This window comes from Chrysemys picta, chromosome 1 (genome assembly GCF_011386835.1).
Source record: "Chrysemys picta bellii isolate R12L10 chromosome 1, ASM1138683v2, whole genome shotgun sequence".
Lineage (NCBI taxonomy): Eukaryota > Metazoa > Chordata > Testudines > Emydidae > Chrysemys > Chrysemys picta.
In genome coordinates this window covers 188910268-188934663 of record NC_088791.1, presented here as the reverse complement: position 1 = coordinate 188934663, position 24396 = coordinate 188910268, and the positions used below count along the sequence as shown (strand labels likewise).

At 41.3% G+C, this 24396-nt stretch overlaps 1 protein-coding gene and 1 long non-coding RNA gene across 6 annotated transcripts in view; one reads left to right on the top strand and one right to left on the bottom strand.

The window, feature by feature from the left end:
* The window catches only part of GRIK1 (glutamate ionotropic receptor kainate type subunit 1), a 225070-nt gene that overhangs the window by 98369 nt on the left and 102305 nt on the right, over positions 1-24396 (top strand). For all 5 annotated transcript variants that reach the window (XR_010594598.1, XM_065576876.1, XM_065576883.1 and 2 more), the window contains exons 2-4: positions 2533-2700; positions 5282-5539; positions 21929-22110. Coding sequence is in view for 4 of the 5 variants with exons in the window: in XM_065576876.1 (XP_065432948.1) it covers positions 2533-2700; positions 5282-5539; positions 21929-22110 (608 nt within the window). In the remaining variant the exon portion in view is untranslated. The remainder of the gene's footprint in view (positions 1-2532; positions 2701-5281; positions 5540-21928; positions 22111-24396) is intronic.
* The window catches only part of LOC135977226 (uncharacterized), a 117888-nt gene continuing 98188 nt past the window's right edge, over positions 4697-24396 (bottom strand). Inside the window, exon 2 of the long non-coding RNA XR_010594601.1 lies at positions 4697-5407. This is a non-coding gene — a long non-coding RNA (uncharacterized LOC135977226). The remainder of the gene's footprint in view (positions 5408-24396) is intronic.

Sequence of the window (24396 nt, the reverse complement as noted above, 5' to 3'; positions counted from 1 at the left end):
GTGGCTCCATGTGGGTGGACCCACCATGGTGTTAATACAATGTTTGTTAATATGAGAGTTTAAAATTTTCAAGTAATGAAGTGTTAAAGTTAAGGCTCCAATAGCAACATTAACTCATATTGCATACATGCAGCATCTTCTCTTCCTGCCTTTCTTGCTAAATGGTTACCAGTAACTTAATATAATTCTGTTTATATTAAATATGTCACAAAATGTACAGCATACATAAGGTGCCCAAATTAATGTTGCTGTAAGATTCTTGGTCTGGATCCAGCACTGTGATGCAGCTGCTTTGTGGTGTAGTGCTGATGCAAAGTGACCCGCAAGCTGCTATTGCTGATCACGGGAGGATCAACTCAGCAGCACAGGCAATCCTCCAGTAGTATAGAATCCACCTCAGCTATACCAATATAGAGGGCATGGCCAAGGCATTCCTGCTGATCCTTGGCTGCTATTCAAGACCCTTGAAGTGAAGCATAACTAAGCTATACAAGCTCCTTAAATAGCACAGTTTAGAGCAGCTTTCACCTGTTCTGATTTACACAAAGGTCTTCGTGCACAGCTAGCCTAGAATCAAGGGCACAAATCCAACCTTTGCAGTCCTTGCACCTGAGCTGTGCTGGGTGCTTTTTGGTGGCAGCCTAAGATTTGGGCCCTTGATTTTTGTATTTCCTGACTTTTGTTAATTTTAAGTATGCAGACTTCTCTAAGCTAAAAGCAACAGAGGGTCCTGTGGCACCTTTGAGACTAACAGAAGTACTGGGAGCATAAGCTTTCGTGGGTAAGAACCTCACTTCTTCAGATGCAAGTGAAGTGATGCAATCTTGCATCTGAAGAAGTGAGGTTCTTACCCACGAAAGCTTATGCTCCCAGTACTTCTGTTAGTCTCAAAGGTGCCACAGGACCCTCTGTTGCTTTTTACAGATTCAGACTAACACGGCTACCCCTCTGACACTTCTCCAAGCTAGGTTGTGGTTTAATATGGTCATGGCCATAATTCCTTCACAAAACCACAGTGTTTGCATTCTAAGTCTCCGCGTTCAGCCCTTTGGGGATTTCTGTGTGAAAGTGCAGCAATAAGCTTTCAAAACAGGAACAATGTTTATTTGTCCTCTAGTGTGCTCAACAAGGCCTGAAGGGAGTTTGCCCAGATTTAAACCAAAAAAAAGAACCCCAAAAACCTTCCAGGCAGAGCTTGGAAACTTTCAGCCCAAGACGGGTTTTTATTGGAAAGTTTAAGCATTTGAAAACCAGGAATTAAAGAAATTATTTTGCAACTTAACGCTAGCAGGGTCCAACCAAGCAACCGATACAAGACAACCCAGATTTTACCTAGCTCTGTATGACTCGAGTGGGGACAGTTGTGTTAGGAGCCTTCCCCAAACTTCCTGTGCCCAGGTTGACCTTTACTACAGTCCTTGTGTTCCCCTGATTAACAGAATGCCATGAGGTCAGCACAGCTGCCAGCTCAAGCCTCTCCAAAGGAGGTGGAATCATAACCCCACCCTCCTTTCCACCGGTCAGCAGGTACAGAAGCAAGTGAATACATTACCCAGGAGAAGGGTGGTTCAGTGCTCTGGTTCCCCCTGCTCTCTCAGGAGCAACAGGTGGCATAATGCTTACACAAGGCACAATGCCCCTCCAAGGTCCCACTGAGGTAGGGTATTTCTGCATAGTCCCTTCAATGCCCGGCTGTGCCCGAAATGATTAAAGTTCTAAGGGCAATGTTTTCAAAAGTACTTAAAATCACTTTTGAAAATTGGACATAAGAGCTGCCATTCTTGGTCAGACCATGATCCATCTTGCCCAGTATCCTGGTTCTGACAGGGGCCCATAACAAAGCTTCCTGGGGAGCATACAGAACAGAACAATTATGAAGTGATCCACCCACCTTCCACTCCGACTTTTGGCAGTCAGAGGTTTAGGGTCACTCCAAGTATGGGATTGTGTCCCTGATCATCTTGGCTAATATCCATTGATGGACCTATCCTCCATGAACTTATCCAGGTCTTTTTTGAAACCACTTACACTTTTGGCCATTACCACATCCCAGACATTGAGTTCCACAGGTTAGTTGTGCACTGTGTGAAAAAGTACTGCCTCTTGTTAACATTAAAACTGCTGCCTATTAATTTCATTGAGTAACCACTGTGTTTTGTATTGTGTGAAAGGGAAAATAACACTTCTCTATTTCCACACTATTCATGATTTAGGCTCTAAGTCACTTACATGCTTTTGAAAATGTTATCCTAAAGTATGTTACTTCGAAAATGTCTACATAGAACATGTGCAGCATCTTTCACAGATGTCTCTATAGGTAGTGTGTAGAATATTGATTTATTCTACGGTAATGTCATGGATAAAATGAATGACCCTGCATGCATTAGTCTTAAAATCCTAGTTTATTCATAGCAGAAAATATTCAGCATTTTTACTCAGGCTATTATTGCTCATAATTTGCTTTTATCTTTTAAGTATAGTGATGAATGGAGAGGTGAATAATGCTTCTCCTTTATCTCCTTGCTTCTACAGGAGGAATATTTGAAACTGTGGAAAATGAACCTGTTAATGTTGAAGAATTAGCTTTCAAGTTTGCAGTCACCAACATTAACAGAAACAGAACACTGATGCCTAATACCACATTAACCTACGACATCCAGAGAATTAACCTCTTTGATAGTTTTGAAGCTTCAAGACGAGGTAATTATCTTAATATTTTAATCTTCTGTAATTTGTATGTTCTGTACAGTCTTATGCTTTTACGGTAGCTCAGATATTTATAGACAAAGTATAGCAGGAAAATTCAGTCTACAGCATTATTGGGAGATAGTAGTTAAAGCTGGAAGACACTTATAATTCTTATCTAGTCTTTGATACGCTACCTATATTCTAGCTAAACTCTAACACCACCAAATGGAAGATGGCAGGGCCAACCCAATTCTCTTTAAAAAAATGGATTCACCATAGAATTCTGAAGAAAATGAAAGCAGTCTAGAAGAGAACAGTGAGATGTCATGTCTCATAATTAAGACACATTGATATACATAATTCATGCCAAATTAATTCCAAGGTACTAAGCACAGGGTGAATGAAGAGGTTATCCTGAAATGTTAACACTGCGTAACAGCAGATGGGTTGCTCTATTCTAACAATTAATAAAAATTGGGCTTGAAAAAGTAAGAAATATATATTCTCATCCATTTATTTTCCCTGAATGGAAGACAAGTGTCTGACACCTCATCTAACATACATGCAGACTAAAAGGCAAAAATTCATTTGGGACTGTCACTTTTTCCTTGGATACAGCCTAATCATTCATTTCTAGAAGACACCCTCAAAGTACGCTAAAAGTCCATAGACAGTAGTTGAGTTCCCTGAATTACGACACTGTCACAAAATTTGATGGAAACAAGACTAGAAAAAAGAGCCATAAATCACCAAGGATTGAGGATGTGCTTTGCAGTTCATTCATTAAAACAATGTGGGTTACTGTAAAAACAAATGCATAAGATAAGTTTGCTAGAAGGCAAGCTCAGGATTACTGCAATAGATATGCAGACCCATATTATGAGGCTTGTTAGGAACAATGACTTGCTGACACCCTTTCAGATGTCCAAATTATTAGTATATTTGCCTCATAGCACTCAATGTAATTTATTAGTCAACTGAAAAAACAACAACAAAAACAGTGAGCCGCTTCAGACAAAACATAAAATTCCCTTGTAATTTTTTCTTTGTAGTTTTTCTTGTTAATTTGCCTTTCAAATATCATTTCTGGACTCATGCATACGACATAGGTCGTGGTAGGTTTCGACAGACAAAGAATTTCAGATTCCATATAAAGATCCTACATTGTAGCTACTGAGAACTAGATCTAATCAGAAGATTAGAAATACTGTTAAACTCATATTCCAAACCACATAAAATAAAAATGTTAACTTTTTGTCCTCATAAAACATTGACAGCATCTTTATCATTTAGACATCAATAACCACAATCCTTTAAGAAGGCTTGCAAATTAAACCTTAGAAAGCCATGTTTCATGCTGTGTGTGTACATAGTGCTGCTCATTTGTAAGCTGAGAAAAGAAAAAGTGCTTGATTTTCTGTCACATTGGACTAGTATCACAGATCAAAATATTAGTAGAGAAGAGCTCAGTTCATTGTAAGTGTTTGGAAATTTTAAGCATTTCAAGTAATTGCAGTTTATTTTATGTTTGTTCAACATTTCCACCAAAGAATCAGATCACTGCAGGCCACACAGAATGGTTTCACCCCAGTCCATAAAGATAGAAATATTTGCAGCTAGATTTCTATCACATACACAAGAGCTGTGAATTTTGTTGCATTTTAGAGTGATTAGGCTGAGGAAAAGAGGAGAGGAACAGAGAGGTGTAGAGCAACATGTGGGTGGGTTTTTCTAGTTTATCGCTAGAAATAGTATATGTTATGGTGATTGGAGTAAAGGTATCCTGCTTTGATATGTTTTATTTCCAGAACAATATTATTTTTTTTCTTATGATATCACTGGCCTGGGCCTGCTCTTGTTAATTTCAATTGGAATTTTGCTCTTGACCCCAGTGGGAGCAAGAGTGGATCGAATATGCATTACATCATCTTGCATTTAAATTACTTCATTGCTAGAAGACAACATTTGCTTGACATTTTAAAAAATGAATATACAGATGTGCAGTGAATCTCCATTTCCCTTTTTATTAGTAGCAATGTCCCTGACCCTTAATAGTAAATAGCAAGAAATATACACCACGAATCACAATGCCCTTGCCTCTTTATAACTCTTTGGCTTGAAATTAACAAACTAACTCATTTTGATAGCAGTTTGCCGATCATCTAGGGAACCTTTATAGTGTCTGTTGCATCTAAATGAATCTCTCCATTGTCACTCTGCCATGAAACTTAATTCATATGACATTCATTTGACATATAGGTTTGTCAGCATAGCTCTAGGTTTCTCCAGGATAACACTACACTGAGTGAGGGATTTCAGCTCAGTTTGATGAAAGGTAATGAAGTAAAAGTCATCTTATTTTTATTTGCAGCGAGTTGATTCTGTGCTATACTGCTCATCAGTTGTGAAATGTAAAGTATCTATAACGCAGGTGCCTTGGGGGACTGGAGAGCAGCGTGGTCACCCATTCGCAAAAGCATGCCTTTCAATACATGGAATGTACCACAAAACCAACCAAACAAAAAATGCAGCACATTATCTGACTTTGTAGATCATTTACAGCTGTTTTCTCCCCTTCCTCTCTCTTTCTCAGCATGTGACCAGCTTGCGTTTGGTGTAGCTGCACTGTTTGGACCCTCCCACAGTTCCTCGGTCAGTGCGGTGCAGTCTATTTGCAATGCTCTTGAAGTTCCACATATACAGACCCGATGGAAGCACCCTACAGTGGATAACAAAGATACATTTTATATCAACCTCTACCCAGACTATGCAGCCATCAGTAGGGCAATTTTGGATTTGGTACTATATTACAACTGGAAAATAGTGACAGTAGTATATGAAGACAGTACAGGTACGTAACTGTTGGAGCATGATTATATATAAAAATATTTTGTTTAATAAAAACTGAACGTAGTAGGATGTGGCACATATGGGAGAATTCTCCTAGGATGTAGTGTAGAAACTGATCACTTGACACACTTTTACAGGTTTTCACTTGGTCAGAATTCAGAGCTGCACATTCAAGTGCTACCACCCTCATGGTACCAGCTGGTGCTTTGCGTACAGAAAGAATATGGTTTGACCACAGCTATAAAATGACATTGTGCTTTTCATCACTGAGAACAATAATACAGAATCAAATAGCTAATCTCCATAGGCTGTGCTGAGTAATAGTTTGTCTGAATATGCTCTAGGAATTAATTTGGGGAAGTTCTATGGCCTGCGTTACACAGGAGGTCAGACTAGATGATCACAATGATCCCTTCTGGCCTCGGAATCTATGAATGACAGGTTGAGAATCGCACTGATGCCTAGCTCACCTGGAAATAATTGTATGTAGAAGACTACAGTTGAGTAACTCAAACTGAAGCCCTTTTAACATGGCTGATCTCTGTGTCTCCCGAAATTGTGCCCTGAAATCACCAGCCTGGTTAACAAGTGAGTATATGAAAGCCAGGCTGTGAGTTCTCCAGTTGCTGCTGATGCTGCTCCCTTGGGAATGAAATACAGATGAACATATTCCTTTTGTGGTGAAGCCCCCTTCCCCACGTGCACGATGGGGTTAATGGACAACACTTTCATTGCTGTACACTGGGACAGGGCCGCCCAGGGCGGGGGGGCAAATGGGGCAATTTGACCCAGGCCCCGGGCCCCGCAAGGACCCCCACGAGTATGTCGGAGGCTCCCCCGCCGCCTCCTTCTTCCCCCATCCCCCGGCGTCTCAGCGCGCTGCATCCAGGAGCGGCCCTGGCGCACTGCAGTGCCGTGGCTCCAGCGCTGTCTGGGGCTGCTTCTGGACACAGCGCGCTGAGGCTCCGGGAGAGGGGGTAAGCGGCATGGTAAGGGGCCTGGCACCCCTCCCCCGACCCCATCCCCCACAGCCCTGACCCCCAGCTCTGAGCCCAGCCCCTCTGAGCCGGACACCCCCTGACCCCATCCCCCTCACAGCCCTGATCCCCAGCTCCAAGCCAAGCCCCTCTGAGCCGGGCACCCCCCCAACCCCATCCCCCTCACAGCCCTGACCCCCAGCTCCGAGCCCAGCCCCTCTGAGCTGGACACCCCCCTGACCCCATCGCCCCCACATCCCTGAGCCCAGCCCCTGTGAGCCGGGCACCACCCAACCCAGAGCCCAGCTCCCCACCCAGCCCTGGGCAACAGCAGTACCACCCCCAGGCAGCAACAGCCCATTGGCACCAACCATCACTATCACCCAGCAACAGCCCAATTGCAAATGTATACATACCATTAAAGCATTTAATGCTTTTAAATAATGTATTTAGTGTATTTTCAAATTATTACAATTTAATTTTTGAATGTATTTCACTAGTTATTTTTTACGTTTCCAAATACATGTTACTATAGTATTGCAACTTTTTTTTATGGAAGGGGCCCCCAAATTGCTTTGCCCCAGGCCCCCTGAATCTTCTGGGCAGCCCTGCACTGGGATACCATATAAGATCAGTATCACTAGCATGTATCCTTTTGTTCAGTGAAGCAAGAGATTTGGGGAAACTTTTGCCTTCCTGGGAACATGGTGAAATGTTTCCAAAGGTGGTGGAAGACTAGGAATTTTCCCTGGTTACTATTTAGGAATTTTTGAATATTTGAAAGAGACTGGATTTGCAATTGACACTGATTATCAATCCATTCAGACCACTGTGGCATATGTTAGCCACCAGGTTGGCAAAATCTAAAACCAATTGGGAGGGCCCCGGAAAAACGGGCACCCCTGTGTACCCACCCACTCCACCCTGACCCCATTTCCCCAGCAGGAGTGTCAGGGGTGGGGGCGGAGGGGACTGCAGGCGGAAGAGGTAGGGAGGGGCCCCCACTTGCACTGGCCCAGGGCCCCACAAACCCCTAATCTGCCTCAGAGCAGGCATAGTCTCAACTACAGAGCAGACACAGGCTTCAAGTTCAGGGTCTGCAACCTACCTGTTGCAGGAAAAGTGTATATGCAACATTCCATTTACAGCTTATAGAAATTTGCAAACTGTCAGATCGCAAAACATAGGAACTCCAACCAAAAAGGGATACAGGACACATTTTTTTCATAGGGCACCCCAGAGACTCAGATGAAATGACATTTAAGGGCAACACCCATAAATCACAAAGGCGATTCTTTACCATGCTTCTAAAAACAATGCAGAGGCCAGGGGAACTGAGCTGACTAAATCACACTTGCATTTTAGACAAATGCAGCACACTCATATACACTCTCTTCTCAATGTAAGCAAAAAAACAAACAAAACAAAAAATATCAAGGCTGAAGTTGCATCGCCTCAGCTTCCAACAGCCAGTTGAAAGTAATCCCATTTTAAAGTCTTTATTCAGTCAAAAACCTCTAAGTTACATTAGTTAAGAGCTTTGGCTAAGAAAATGCTTCAGGGCTGAGTCCACTACCAGCACCCAAGGAACCCTGGATACATCCCTGTCTCTCTGGAATTCATGTGAACTGCTTCTTATAACTGAGCAGGAGGAGGGTGGAGACTTTAGCAACACAGTCCCTGCCACCCCAGGGGTCAAGGTATTAAGCTTACAACTTTAGGGTGGGATTTTAAAAAAGTGCTCCATGTTAGCCTAACTCCAACATCAATGGCACAGTTACGCTAAGGCTTCGTCTTCACTGCCAGAAATGATTGCTTTTATACCAGGATAGCTAACCAGCATTGGCTATCACTCTAAAATCCGAGTGGAGATAGGGCACTGTATTTTTATTGTGAGGTAAACTACCATAGGTGAGATCAGCTATAGGTTGGTGTATAGCATTGACTTCACCTAGTTTACCTCTCAGTAAAACCACACTGCCTTGTTTCCACTAGGAGTGTTACAGTGGGGTAGTTAATGTACATTAGTTATCCCACAGTTTTAAAAAATCCCATCTCTTTTGCAGTGAAGACATAGCCTAACACTAAGCAATTTTGAAACTCTCATCATTCATCTGTCACTATCCTCCCCTCCCAAATGTGGTATTGCACTGCTGACTATATATGACTTAATTTTTTTCTTTTCCTATTGTCTATTGAGTTCCCATAGAAAGATAGTGGGGCTTTCACCCCTCTATACAGGCATTCAAGTGGTGTCTAAATAGATCCTTTGATACTCATTCTGTACAATCCAAGTATCTTACTATCGACCACAAAGCCTTTAAATGGGATGCTCAAAACTGATACCTTCTATTATAAAATGTATGTCATGAACACAGAATCCTTGCTAACCACATCTGGAGTTTTAAGAACCTTACTTTTATCTTGATTTTTATACTATCAGTGGCAATACAAAGGACAAAATTATTATTTCAGATCACATTGCAGATCTCAACATGAGTATTCTTACAGAATTTACAGAATTTATCAAGTGGGCGAGAGTACACAAAGAGGGAAAAACAGACTGGGTTTACTGTAGTGGTCATGTTCATTCCCAGAAAGGTTATTGTAGCTCAGCAGCATTTTGTTGGATTCACAGGACAAGATGTCAAAATATATTTATGGATATATAAATGTAAATTTATGTTTCAATCTAGCAATATATTATCCAATTAGCATTAAAAACATTTAAGTGTTGCTTACTTATGTTCCAGAGATGATTAATGTTAAAGAGATTTCATCTGCAGAGATATTTACATGTAAATGAATAATCAATCATGACATTAAATGGGAGTCGGCAGAGCAAACAAGTCAAGTATGATCAATAAAAGACGCCACATTTGGATTCTGAGCAGGAATAATACTGCTTGGCTCGTGTTTTTTTTTTTAAATTACTACACTATAAAAAGAAAAACTTACTAAGCTGCAGGAAAACAGCAAACCTCATTTTTTCTTAGAAATTAAGTGTACATTAAGAACACTTTTAGTCTTACTTATATTACAGCTGCACCTAATATTGTGCTAGATACAATTCAAACACACAGTAAGTCCCTGCTCTGAAGAGCTTATATTCTTTCAAATGGACAAGACAGCCAAACGGTTGGAGGGGGAACAAAGGCACACAGTGATTAAGTAATTTGCCCAGCAACACAATGCGGCTTAATAGTGTCAGGAGGTAGCCGTGTTAATCTGTATCCACAAAAACAACAAGGAGTCCAGTGGCACCTTGAAGCCTAACAGATTTATTTGGGCATAAGCTTTCGTGGGTAAAAAACCTCAGATGCATGGAGTGAAAATTACAGAAGCAGGCACCATCAGAGGACCCAACCACATCAGCCACACCATTAAGGGCTCAGTCACCTACATGTCTACTAATGTTATATATGCCATCATGTGCCAGCAATGCTGCTCTGCCATGTACATTGGCCAAACCGGACAGTCCCTACGTAAAAGAATAAATGGACACAAATCGGACATCAGGAATGGTAACATACAAAAGCCAGTAGGTGAACACTTCAATCTCCCTGGACATTCTATAACAGATTTAAAAGTAACTCTTCTTGAACAAAAAAACTTCAGAAACAGACTTCACAGAGAAACAGCAGAATTAAAATTCATTTGCGAATTTAACACCATTAATTTGGGCTTGAATAGGGACAGAGAGTGGCTGGCTCATTACAAAAGCAGCTTTGCCTCTCCTGGAATTGACACCTCTTCATCTGGGAGTGGATTACATCCACCCTGATCGAATTGGCCCTGTCAACACTGGTTCTCCACTTGTGAACTCCCTTCTCTTCATGTGTCATTATATAATGCCTGCATCTGTAATTTTCACTCCATGCATCTGAAGAAGTGAGGTTTTTATCCACGAAAGCTTATGCCCAAATAAATCTGTTAGTCTTTAAGGTGCCACTGGACTCCTTGTTGTTAATGCGGCTTAATGGCTGACCTGGAAATAGAATCCAGGTCTCCTGACTCCCAATCCATTGCTCTACTACACGGTCTCTCCAATTACTTATTTGTCAGAACTCTTCAAATATTCTTCCATGGAGCTATGCTATTTTACACCAGCTGAGGAACTGGCTCCTAATCTGAAGCACCAATCATGACATGTTTTAGATAAAACTGGACCTTAACGATATTAGTTCAGTAAATAGATCAAAGTAAATAATTTCTGTTTGCATTTGTTTGTTTAGGCCCAGGTTACCAAGTAATCTAGATTGCTCTGTATGACTGCCCCACCTTCATCATTATTTATCATTCTGCCAGTCTTAGTGTCATTCACAAATTACATCAGCAGCGATTTTATATTTACTTCTGGATTGGACCTAGTACCGATCCCTGCAGAACCCTACTAGAAACACCACCATTTGTTGATGATTTCTCAACCACAACTACTTTTTGAAATGTCAGTTAGCCAGTTCTTTATCCATTCAGCAGATGCTCTATTCATATTGTACAGTGCTAATTTCTTAATCAGTCATGCGATACTAAGTCAAACACTTCACAAAAGTCTAAGTATATTATATCTACAGTTATCTTTATCAACCAATCTTGTAATTGCCTCAAAAAATGAAATCTGGTCTGTTTGACAAGACCTATTTTCCATAAAACCAAGTTTACTGGCATTAATTATATTCCCATTCTTTAATTCTTTATCAATTGAATCCCATACCAGCCTTTTCATTATTTTGCTTGGAACTGATGCCGGGCTAACCAGCCTATAGTTACCTGGGTCATCCCGCTTGCCCAATTTGAATACAGGCACAACATTAGGGCTACTCTGGAATTCACTCACTTTCCCAAGATTTATTCAAAATTAACACCAGCAAGCCAGAGATTGCCACAGCCAACTCTTTTAGAGCTCTGGGATGTAAGGTATCTGGGCTTGCTGATTTAAAAATGGTGATCACTAATAGATTGGAAAGTACTTCATCTTCGTAATGTGATATGAGTAGACCATTCTGCTTCTTTCCAAGTATAGAACAAAAGTATTTATTGAAAACTTTGCTTCTTCTACATCATCATCATCAACAATTTTACCCTCTCCATCTAATAATGCGCCTATACACTTCTAGGATTTCTTTTTTCCTAATATAAATTTTAAAACTTCTTATTGTCCTTAATCCTGCCAGTCACAGACTTTCCCCTGACATCCTTAGCTTTACTTATCAACTTTCTGCATGTCATAACTCCTAATTTAGTGATTGCTATCTATTTTCTCATTTCCTATTTGTTATATATTGCTTTTTTAGTTCTAATTTCTGGCTTCACTTTGCCACTGAAACACAATGGGCTTTTAGCCAAAGTTGTCCTCTTTCTTGATTGAGAAACTGGGCTCTTTGGTCATGTAAAACCTTCTTAAAGAGCTCCCAATATTCATTCACATTTTTCTGTCTAAATTTATCCTCCCAATCAATTTTGTGTAATTTTCCTCACCTTTGGGAAATTAGCCCTTTTGAAGCATATCTATATATTAGTGGTCGAGACTGTCCTTTGTTCACCCTTACTGAATATAATCAGGCCACAAGGCAACCATCAACTTCCAGTCTAGTGATGAATTCATCTTTATCTGTCATAAAGTCCAAAACAGAATTACCTCCTGTTGGGTACAATACCTATTAAAAATCTCCAATGACAGAATTCCACAGCCTCCTTGGAAGCCTAGTCCAGGGCTTAATTATCCCTTGCTGCAGATTGGGCCCATTACTTCTTGTTCTACCTTCAGTGGACATGGAGAACAACCAATCACAGTCCTCTTTAGAGCAGCCCTTAACATATCTGAAGACTGTTATGAGGTGTCTCCGCCTTCTTTTCCTCAAAAGTAAAGATGTCCAGTTTTTTTAACCTTTCCTCACAGGTCAGGTTTTCTAAACCTTTTATGTTTTTTGTTCTTGTCCTGTGGACTCTTCAATTTGTCCATCTCATTCTTAAAGTGTGGCACCCAGAACTAGACTTTTTAGCAACTGAATCATATTGTTGTCTCATATTTGTGATCCATTTTAAACCCTAGATCCTTTTCTGAAATATGACTGCCTAGCCAGTTTTAGCCCATTTTATAGTTGTGCAATTGATTTCTTCCTCCTTAAGTATATTACTTTGTAGTTTTTATTGAATTTCATCTTACTGAATTCACACCAGTTCTCTAATTTCTCAAGGTCATTTTGAATTCTAATCCTGTCCTCGAGAGCACTAGTAATCCCTCTGAGTTTGGTGTCATTTGCAAATTTTATAGTCATACTCTCCACTCCATTTTCTGAGTTATTAATGAAAATATTTAATAGTACTGGACCCAGGACAGACCTCTCTGGGACCCCACTAGATATGCCCTCCCAGTTTGACAGCAAACCATTTATAACTACTCTTTGAGTATGGTCTTTCAACCAGTTATGTACCTACCTCATAGTCATTTCATCTAGACTTGCATTTCCTTAGTTTGCTTATGAGAATGTCATGTAGGATTGTGTCAAAAGCCTTTCTAAATTCAAGATATATCTACAGCTTCCCCCCATCCAGTAGGCCAGTGACCCTGAGGAAATTAAGTCAGTCTGGAATGATTTGTTCTTGAGAAATCCATGTTTGCTATTCTTTATAACCCTATTATCCTCCAGATACTTACAAAGTGATTGTTTAATAATATTGTTTCCAGTGTCTTTCCAGGTATTGAAATTAGGCTGACTGATCTATAATTCCCCAGGTCCTCTTTTTTCAAGAAAGTTTCTATGTTTGCCCTTCGCCTGTCCTCTGGGACCTCATCCATTCTTTAGGAGTTCCCCAAAGATAATAGTTCCGAGATTGCTTCAGCTAGTTCCTAAAGTACCTTAAGATGAATTTTATCAGGCCATGATGACTTGAATATATCTCAGTTTATCTAAATATTTTTAATCTGTTCTTTCCCTATTCTGGCTTGCATTCCTTCCCCCCTTATTATCTGGTCACTATTAATCTTGTTAGTAAAGAAGGAAGGAAAATAGGATTTAAACAGCTCAGTATTTTTGATGTCATCTGTTATCAGCTCTCCTTCCCTGCTGATCTGCACTTTTCTTCATCTTTCTTTTGTTCCTAATATATTTAAAGAACCTCTTCATAATGCTTTTTATGTCCCTTATAATTGGCCTGGGACAGCAAACCGCGGCCAGTGGGAGCCACGATTGGCCGAACCTGCGGACACGGCAGGTAAACAAACCGGCCTGGACCGCCAGGGGCTTTCCCTGAACAAACGGCGGACCGGCTTTGAGAAGCACTGCCCTAGATTTTCTTTCCATGGGATCTTACCTATCAGTTCTATACAGTTTTGAAAATCTGCTTTTTTGAAGTCCACTACCTTCACTCTGTTGATCACACTCCTTCCTTTGTCATTTCATGATCACTTTCACCCAAATTGCCTTCAGTCTTCAGAATTGCAACCAATTCCTCCCCGTTAGTCAGAATCAAGTCTAAAATGGCTCTCCCCCGGTTAGTTCCTCCACCTTCTGAAACAAGAGGCTGTCCCCCATACCATCCAAGAACTTAGACACTTTGTGTTTTGCCAAATTACTTTTCAAACAGATGCCTGGGTAGTTGATCTCTAGGTAGTTAAAGTCCCCCATTACTACCAGCTCTTTTGTTCTGGATATTTCTGTTATTTGTTCTAGAAATACCTCACATTCACCTACTCCTCCTATTGATTTGGTGGTCAATAGTAGACCCCTATTGTAACATGCATTTGCCTTATTAGCACCCACATATTTATAAACGAAAATTTTGTTATTTCTAAAGATTTTTTCTTTTCAAAAATATCAGAGCATATTTCCGCAATAAAGAATAAGGCTATGGTATGTTTGAAATGTTTAAACAAATCTGATTTAGAAAAAGGTTGAGGTCAAATAACTCAATTTTTTTGGAGGTGGAGGTAAATGAAAGAAGACCCACACCATGATACATACAATCAAATTGCTACCATTTACTAATTTATATGCTGCTGGTGGGTTGAGTTTGCCTTCTCCAGCTATGATTTTCTAATTCTCCTGGGGGGATCATTGTTATATTGCTCTAAGATTAATTAATTGTCAGGGTGCCTAAAGCTTTTTATATAAGCTTTATCTCCTCTTTTCTACTGTTTAAATCTAATTAAATAATTTTCCTGTGTTCAAACAACCATAAACCAGGTGGTCAAAGAACGAGTGTGTGAAATTTCAACCAAGAAGTGATTTATTCAGAAAATTATGCACTCCAAGGGTTTATAAAAACAGTGCCTCTTCAGCAGTAACTACAGCATAGCACCTGCTACTTTCACATTCTAATACAATTTTAATTTAAAAAAAAATCAGTTAGTCCTTTTAGTCAACTAGACACATACAAACATCATCCTATGAATGGAATGCCAAATTCCAGAGTTCAACGCTCAACTTCTATCAAACTTCTCAGTGAATTTTAGGTGCAAGATACAGAGCTTCCTTCCTCAATACTCCTGAAGTATTTGTACTGACTTTTGAATTAATACCCTATTGTGTGTTAATTCCTCCCGTTTTCAGCAAAGGTTCTACTATATTTCAAATAGCCATGGGGTAAAAAATACTACTCAAATGTTCTGATAAATGAGTATATGAATCCATGAAAGAAATTAAGAATGCAACTGTTCAGGATATAATTTCCATCCCTTGGAATTACACACAATATCTTTAAGGTATGGCCCTTCTTAATCCACATAGCTAAAATTCTCCTCTGGGTCCTCATTATTTCACATCTTGACTACTGCATCCTCTTCTTGTCTGGTCTTATCAAGCACCATCTTTCCTACCTAAATCCATTCAAAATGTTGCTGCAAAAATCATTTTTCTGGATCATTGCTTTGACTATGATATTACCCCTCTGTGCATCCTTCCATTGACTCCACATCAGGCGTATACCACATTTCACGTTTTTTCCCTTCACTATTCATCACCTACCCCCACCTTACCCATCATTTCTTATATGGTATAGAACCACAGACCCTGGCTCCATTTCATCAACACCACCAGCCCTGATTGCTAATTTGTTAACATTTTCCAAATGCAGATTGACCTTTTGAGATATTACCACAAAAGAGACAGAGCCTGAAATTCTAAGTGCTGCATTTGCCCAGCTAATACACTTCAATTTTTGAAGTTGAGAATTGAATACCATCACAATTTGATGATATTCTAGGTTTTGAGGTGGGGGGAGAAAGTGTAACTTCTCTCACACACTTTTCTTTCTAAAGATATTTCTCTTTGCTATTGATTACGTCCAGTCACTGTTTGTGGAGTTTTGGCTGTTCTTAAAATAGTAGCTGCTTTCAGACATAAGTGCTTCTTCAATTTCTTTGTTCCCCTGCAGCTGCACCTTGCCCTTTCATTTGGCCCAGAATACTTAGCTACCGCTCCTAGAAACCTGGGTGGAGGAGGTCAGGAATGAAATACATTTTCGTTCTGTTTTTTACTCTGCTTTTACATTAGAAAGACCACAGACATCAGTGGGAGCCTACATTTTCCACCATACATTCTGAGGGAGCTGGGCTGTTTTCCTCCATCCCTGCAATATGGAGTCATTTTCTCCAGCAAATCCCATTCTTGCTCCCACAGTTCACCTACAACTGTAGTATAATTCCTGTTGCTACAGAACACATTTAAACAAAGCAATAATGTTTGAGCTCAGGTATTATTGTTGGTACAAAGTGTTGATGCACCAGAAATGATTTTTTATGAATCTCAATTTTTCTTTGTTAAAATCATTTTGGTCCCAGTGGCTGAAGCATCACAGTTTGCCACAAAATACGTGAACACTTGAGACAGCCAAACTACAAGTTTACAGCCAAATTACATAAACTCCCCTGCTTGTTAGTCAGTTTCAGAAGCCTGTGCTCAATTCTTATAACAATGAATCTAGAAGCCTGGCTGGAAGCCAGCCTGTGGTCTCTGACCGTGTGTACGATGATTTCCATTTGAATACTCATAATGGTTATATTGACTGTTGATGCTTAAAAAAAAAACCATGAAAAGCACAGAACCAGTACAGCAGGGAAAAAGGCATTTGTTCCAATGTAAGTGTGAGTTCTTGAGTGAAAGCCAATACCATGCAATGTAGCAATCATCAGTTAACATCAGAGGACAAAGTGATGCTTTATCTTATAGTTTGCCTTGTATTAGTACAGTGCTTATACTAGAGGATTATTCAGCCAAGTAGGTTCAAACACAAAGTAAATTAAATGTGCCACCTCACACTGGCCTGCTGCGGGGTTCATTTTCATAATTACTATTTGTTAGCTTTTCTTAGTAGGTATCTCTTGCTTTTATTCTGTTTATTCTGTCACCCATCCCGTTTTCACCCAGACAACCCAGGTTTCAGCTTGTGTGTCTGGGTGTCATTTGACAAGCCCTGATGTCTGGGATTATTTTATCTGGTGGTGGGTGAAGAGGGAAGAGGCAAAGCTGAGACAGAAGCTCAGGTGTGGGGCCTCTAGGGTCTGGTTACCCACAATTGGAAAGGTGGCAATCCTAGGTGCACCACTCACCACTGGTCTGGTGCCTTCTCCTGGTCACTCTGAGGATTAGCTCCTGAGGTAGATAGCCCCTGCCATGGTTTGCACACCATTATGCTGTCTCTCCTGATCTGCAGTTCCACGGTCACTCCCAGGCCCTCCGTGTCTCCTTTGTGACTTAGCCCTCCAGCTAGGTCACTCAGGGCATGTCTACACTGCCGGCTAAATTGGCACTGCTCCAATTGCTGCAGCAGTGTTGATTTAGCGGGTCTGGTGAAGACACACTATGTCAATGGGAGAGCGATCTCCCATTGATTTGTGTACACCGCCTCCCCGAAAAGCGTAAGGGAAGTCGACAGGAGAGGGTCTCCCATCAACACCATGCAATGTAAACCCCGCGGTAAGTGGATCTAGCTACATCAGCTTCAGTTACATTTAGGGTTGCCAGGTGTCCGTTTTTCAACTGGAACACCTGGTCAAAAAGGTACCCTGGCGGCTCCGATCAGCACCACTGACCGGGCCATTAAAAGTCTGGTTGGCGCAGGACTGGCAGGCTCCCTACATGGCTCTGCGCAGCTCCCCAGAAGCAGCGGCATCTCCCTCAGCTCCTAGGCAAAGGGGTAGCTGCGGGGGCTCCACGCGCTACCCCTGCCCCAAGTGCCCAGCCAATGTGAGCTGTGGGGGCGGTGCCTGCGGACAGAGGCAGCTTGCAGAGCCGCCTGGCTGCGCTTCTCCCTAGGAGCTGGAGGAACATGCTGCCGCTTGCAGGGCCACCCGAGGTAAGCGCAGCTCACAGCCCACACCCCCACCCCTGAGCCCCCTCTCAAACTCTCTCCCAGAGCCCACACCCTGCACCCCCCTCCTGTGCCCCAACCCCCTGCCCCAGCCTTGAACCCTCTCCCATACCCAAACTCCCTTCCAGAGCCCACACCCCAAACCCTCTCCCATGCCCCAACCCCCAGTCCTGAGCCCCTCCTGCATTCCGAACACCTTGACCCCAGCCTGGAGTCCCTGCTGGACCCCAAACCCCTCATTCCAGGCCCACCCAGAGTCTGCACCCCCAACCGACGCCCTCACCCCCTCCCATACCCCAACAGCCTACCCCAGCCACAGCCCGGTGAAAATGAGTGAGTGAGGGTGGGGCAGAGTGAGCAACAGAGGGAGGGGGGATGGAGTGAGCAGGGCAGAGCCTCAGAGAAAAGGCGGGGCAGGAGGGAGGGACCTCAGGGAAGGGGAGGGGGCAAGGGTGTTCGGTTTTGTGCAATTAAAAAATTGGCAACCCTAGTTACGTTAGTCACATAACTGAAGTAGCATAACTTAGATCAATTTACTGCAGTAGCGTAGATCAGCCCTCAGCGTTCCCCCTTCTGGGGTACAAGCCTAGACAGTCTTCCCATTCATTGCCTCAGCTCTAAGCCACGCCCTTGGTGAGTGGTAGGGGACCCCAGACCCACCCTCTTCTCCAGATTCCAGTCCAGCATCCCTCAGCTCAACAGTTCTGGGCTTCCTCTCTCTACCCTCACTGCTCCTTCCCTGGACTGCTTCTTGCTACACAGGCTCCTCTTCTCTTTCTGGCTGTACCAGCTCCAAGAACCCTCTTCCCAGGGCATGACTGCCCTTTCTCAGCAGCAGACCCCACCTATAGCCTGCTATCTGGCTTTACAGGCTTTGCCTGTTCCTGCACAGGTGACCCTCTCTCTAATTAGCTGCCTCCAGCCTAAAGCTCCCTTGTTTGCAGACTAATTAACTCATTGGGCCAACCTGGCCCAATTCAGCTTTTGCAGGGCCAGTGTGGGAAGCTCATCCCCTCATGGATCCCTTTTACTTTCACTCAGCAGAAGTACATCATATGGTTTTTGTGGGAAATTTAGGTGCATGCATAATTAGAAAGAGAAAGCAATGACACACTTAAAAAACTATTCAAGAGTTCTTTGAAGAGCAGGGACCTCTACTGAGCTAGATGGTTAGTAATTAGGGCTGTTGATTAATCGCAGTTAACTCACATGATTAACTCAAAAAAATTAATCGTGATTAATCACACTTTTAATCACACTGTTAAACAATAGAATACGACTTAAAATTCATTAAATATTTTTGGATGTTTTTCTACATTTTCAAATATATTGATTTCACCTACAACACAGAATGCAAAGTGTACTTTATATTATTTTTTATTACAAATATCTGCACTGTAAAAATGATAAACAAAAGAAATAGTATGAGATAAACTGAAAAATACAAATACTGTAGTGCAATCTCTTTATCATTAAAATGCAACTTACAAATGTAGATTTTTTTACATAACTGAACTCAAAAACAAAACAATGTAAAACTTTATAGCCTACAAGCCTCATAGACTCATAGACTTCAAGGTCAGAAGGGACCATTATGATCATCTGGTCTGACCCCCTGCATGCTGCAGGCCACAAAACTATCCCTACCCTTTCCTTGACTCTGCTGATGAAGTCCCCAAATCCTGTGTCTTAGTGACTTCAATTGGCAGAGAACCCTCCTGCTAGAGATCCCTGCCCCATGCTGCGGAAGAAGGCGAAAAACCTCCAGGGCCTCAGCCAATCTACCCTGGAGGAAAATTCCTTCCCGACCCCAAATATGGCGATCAGTAAGACCCCGAGCATGTAGGCAAGAGTCTCCAGCCTGACCCTTGTTAGCCATTATACTGTTTACCTACCATTGCTTGGTATTCCTCAGCTAATATGTTTTACCATTAAACCATTCCCTCCATAAACTTGTCTAACTTAATCTTAAAACCAGACAGGTCCCTCACCCCCACCATTTCCCTCGGAAAGCCCACTCAGTCCAACTTGTTGTTCAGCCAATTGTTAAGACAAACAAGTTTGTTTACATTTACAGAAGATAATGCTGCCCACTTCTTATTTACAATGTCACCTGAAAGTGAGAAAAGGTGTTTGCATGGCACTTTTGTAGCTGGTGTTGCAAGGTATTTATATGCCAGATATGCTAAAAATTCGTATGCTCTACATGCTTCGGCCACCATTCCAGAGGACATGCTTCCATGCTGATGATGCTCATTAAAAAAAGTGTTAATTAAATTTGTGACTGAACCCCTTGGAGGGAGAATTGTATGTCTCCTGTTCTGTTTTACCTTCATTCTGCCATATATTTCATGTTATAGCAGTCTCAGATGATGACCCAGAACATGTTGCTCATTTTAAGAAAACTTTCACTGCAGATTTAACAAAACACAAAGAAGGTACAAATGTGAGATTTCTAAAGATAGTTACAGCACTCGACCCAAGGTTTAAAAATCTGCCTTCCAAAATCTGAGAAGGACAAGATGTGGAGCATGCTTTCAGAATTCTTAAAAGAGCAACACTCTGATGCGGAAACTACAGAACCCGAACCACCAAAAAAGAAAATCAACCTTCTGCTGGTGGCATCTGACTCAGATGATGAAAATGAACATGAGTCGGTCTGCACTGCTTTGGATTGTTATCGAGCAGAACCCATCATCAGCATGGACCCATGTCCTCTGGACTGGTGGCTGAAGCATGAAGGGACATATGAATCTTTAGTGCATCTGCCAGGTAAATATCTTGTGACGCCGGCTACAACAGTGCCATGCGAATGCCTGTTCTCACTTTCAGGTGACATAAACAAGAAGCAGGCAGAATTATCTCCTGCAAATGTAAACAATCTTACTTTTCTGAGCAATTGGATGAACAAGAAGTAGCACTGAGTGGATTTCTAGGCTCTAAAGTTTTGCATTGTTTTGTTTTTAATGCATTTTTTGTACGTAATTCTACATTTGTAAGTTCAACTTTCATGATGAAGAGACAGAACTACAGTATTTGTATTAAATTAATTGAAAAATGTTTTTGTTTTTTACAATGCAAATATTTGTAATAAAAATAAATATAAAGTGAGCTCTGTACACTTTGTATTCTGTGTTGTAATTGAAATCAATATATTTGAGAATGTAGAAAATATCCTAAAATATTTAAATAAATGGTATTCTATTATTGTTTAACAGCATGATTAATCGTGATTAATTTTTTTAATCGCTTGACATCCCTATTAGTAAACAGTGTACTGTATTTAGATAGTTGGGGCCAGATCCTCAACTGTGGTGAATCAGCGTAGCCCTGCTGGCTTCACTTAAACTGTACAGATTTACACCCAACTGAAGGTCTGGTCCTAAATCAAAAGCTCTGAGTTTTTAAGCCCCTGGAAATCAAGCTAGGCATGTCTAATAGCATGAGAACCAGGATGGTCTTGTGGTTAAGGCACAGAACTGGGTGTTAGGAGATACTCACTGCCTCACTCTTCCTGTGTGATCTTATTATACAAGACACTTAACTTCACTATGCCTCACTTTCTCCAAAAAATATAATGAACGATAATTCCCTACTTCAAAGGTATTGCAAGGTACTCTGGCACTAGAGTGACAAGCACCACTGAAATGCCTATAAATAATAAATAAATATTGGTAAGTGCCACTCATCCTAATCTACTGGATTGTAAATGAACTATGGCGGATATGCTTATTGCCGGAACTTGCTTTATTATTTGCTCACTTTTGAAGTTATAAAGGAACATTCACAAGAGGTTTACACAATTCCAGGTTTGCTTTGTTTAACATTGATGTTTATGATTAGAGGCTGGGGAGAAAGAATTACATCTTAGAAAAATTCAAACCTATTTGTAGTGTTTATTTTTCCAAAGTAAATATGCCCACAAAGGTAAAACAGCTGCATAAACCACACCAGCAAGAAAGATGACAAATGAGAAGTTAATAGCTTAACCTTTAGATAGGTGGCAGCTTGAAATATATTGCGAATGAAAAGAGATTGAGTAAGTGGCAATAAATACTCATTTCACAGAACAGTCAACTGTATGATTGGTTGTCATTTTCTAGGTCTAATTCGCCTGCAAGAGCTCATCAAAGCCCCTTCTAGATATAACATTAAAATCAAAATCCGTCAGTTGCCCTCTGGGAATAAAGATGCCAGGCCTTTACTCAAGGAGATGAAGAAAGGCAAGGAGTTCTATGTGATATTTGATTGCTCACATGAAACAGCAGCAGAAATCCTTAAACAGGTAAGAGGAAAAAAACCCACCAATCATGCTCATTTCTCATTCTCAAAGATATAATGCCATTTGGTTTTCATTTGCTGGGAAACAATAAAACTGCATTCATGTGGATTAAGCTGTAGATCTGTTATCAGAGACAGTTGATACAGAGCAACTCATATGAGCTCAGTTGAGTTTTACAGCACTTCGGAGGTGTGCAGTTTCTAATGAGAATTTGGGTTGCACCCGTGAAGATGATTTGCAATTGTAGTTACAACTTTGGATTCTGCTGGCGTGAAAGGAATGTTTCATTATTTGTAATATGTCCTGTTTCAATTTTTTTAACCTTATGTCTAAATGTAAGGATCATTTTCCAAATGCACATTGACTTGTTCAAATCAAGTCGTTCTCTCCATAAAACTTATTGGGTCAAATTAAACTGAGTTACACCAGGGTGAGTCTGCAGTAATTCCACTGAAGACAACATAACAACTCTGGATTCACACCACTGTAAGGGGGGTAGAATTTGGCCCACTGGCTGCAACTTGCCAAATTTCGGCTCTGAGCTGGAGAAAAGAGGCAAAGAAAATGGCACCATAGAATTTTTTTTAATTTATTGTTATGTACTATGTATTTCTACAGCACCACAGATACAAACAGGAATAAACACTAAAGATTCCTGTCCCAAGGAGATTGCAATCTAAAGCCCCATTGCCTCAAATATATATGCACCTGCTTAAATTTATGTAGTGGGTTTACTTCACAGGGACTACTCAGTGCATAAAGTTAAGTAGGTGTGTAAATCTTTGTGGGATTGGGGCCTAAGACCCCAGTCCTGCAAACTGATCAGCTCGGGCAGACCCCTGTGCCCATGCAGACACACTGTGACTTCAGTGAGGCACCACACAGGCCATATTCATTGGCTTACAGGTTGGGGGCTTACATCAGACATAATGAAGCTGAGAGCCCGAAGGGGAGCCCCAGGAAGTGATGTAATTTGATTTATTTTTTGGCACACAGGTTGGTAGTTCTGAAGAGCAGGAACACATGGCAAAGGAATGAGCTTTGCAGTGGAAGGCTAAGCAAATGAAGTCAGTCCCAAGGGACATGAAGGAAGTGACTAAGTTTACCTGGCTCACTGGTGGAGGTGGGGAGTACTTCAAGCATAGTAAATTGTTTATGAAAAAATAACCACTGAGTCAAATTTGTTAGTCTCTAAGGTGCCACAAGTACTCCTGTTCTTCTTTTTGCGAAAAAAACAAGAGGAGCCAAAGGGTGCACTACGGTGGGCTAAAGTGGCATAGAGTGCAGGGAGGAGACAAGTGGTAGGAAAGATGCTCTGCAAAGAATTGAAAGTGAAGGCAAAGAGCATGAAGTGGACTGTGGAAAGAAACAGGGAACTGAGTAGGGCTGTGCCTTGGGTCAGAGCTGTGAGGAAGGAAGCAGCACAGCATGTTGAATGGATTGGAGAGGGAAACAATCAGAGGTCAGAGAGGATGTGGCTACTGTAGTCAAAGGAGAGATAAACGTGGTGTGAACCAAAGTTTTGGCTGTGATGACAAAATAAGAAGTGGATTTTGAAGCTTTTGTAGAAGAAGAAAGAATGAATGGTGGTTATGAGACAGTCTTGTTATGAAATGCAGATGAAAGAAGCAGCAGCAAGACATTGAGACTTCCTCCCATCAAAAGGCAGTTGAAGCAGAGATGGGGATCAATATACAGGTTGTTAACTCATGCTACAGGGTAGATCTGTACCTAAAGCATGGCGTTGGATATTCTCAGTAGCCTTATTGGAAAGTCCTATATAACTTTATAGGGATGAAATGAATAAATTAAACAAGTTCTACAGAAATTATTCTGAAAACCTATAAAACTTAATAGAGAACAATATCTTCCCTCTAGAGTCGTTTAAACTGTGCCATAGAATTTGATAGGAAATATATAAATCTCATTTAAGGCATATAGGATTTCCCATAAGAGCAGAAACCAAAGCCAAAAATCATGTATCTCACTATGAAAGTAATCCCAATATCTACAATTCTTTAGCTTTTTATTATCCTTACAATAAGACAGTTGAGACTTGGTAGTTCATACTGGAAGAGGCCTGTATCCTGTCCCTCCCTGAGGCTCTTGGAAGTCTCCCTCCTCTCCCCCATGTCAAAGACCTCTGTGTGCCACCCAGCATCAAGGGCTCCATGTCCCCAAGAGAGTGGATTCTCCTTGTCACGGATGGACCTTTTCTCTCTCTATTGGGAGTGGCGCCGCTTCCCACAGCCACCATTGGGCTCTCCCCCTCAGCATTGTACAAACTTT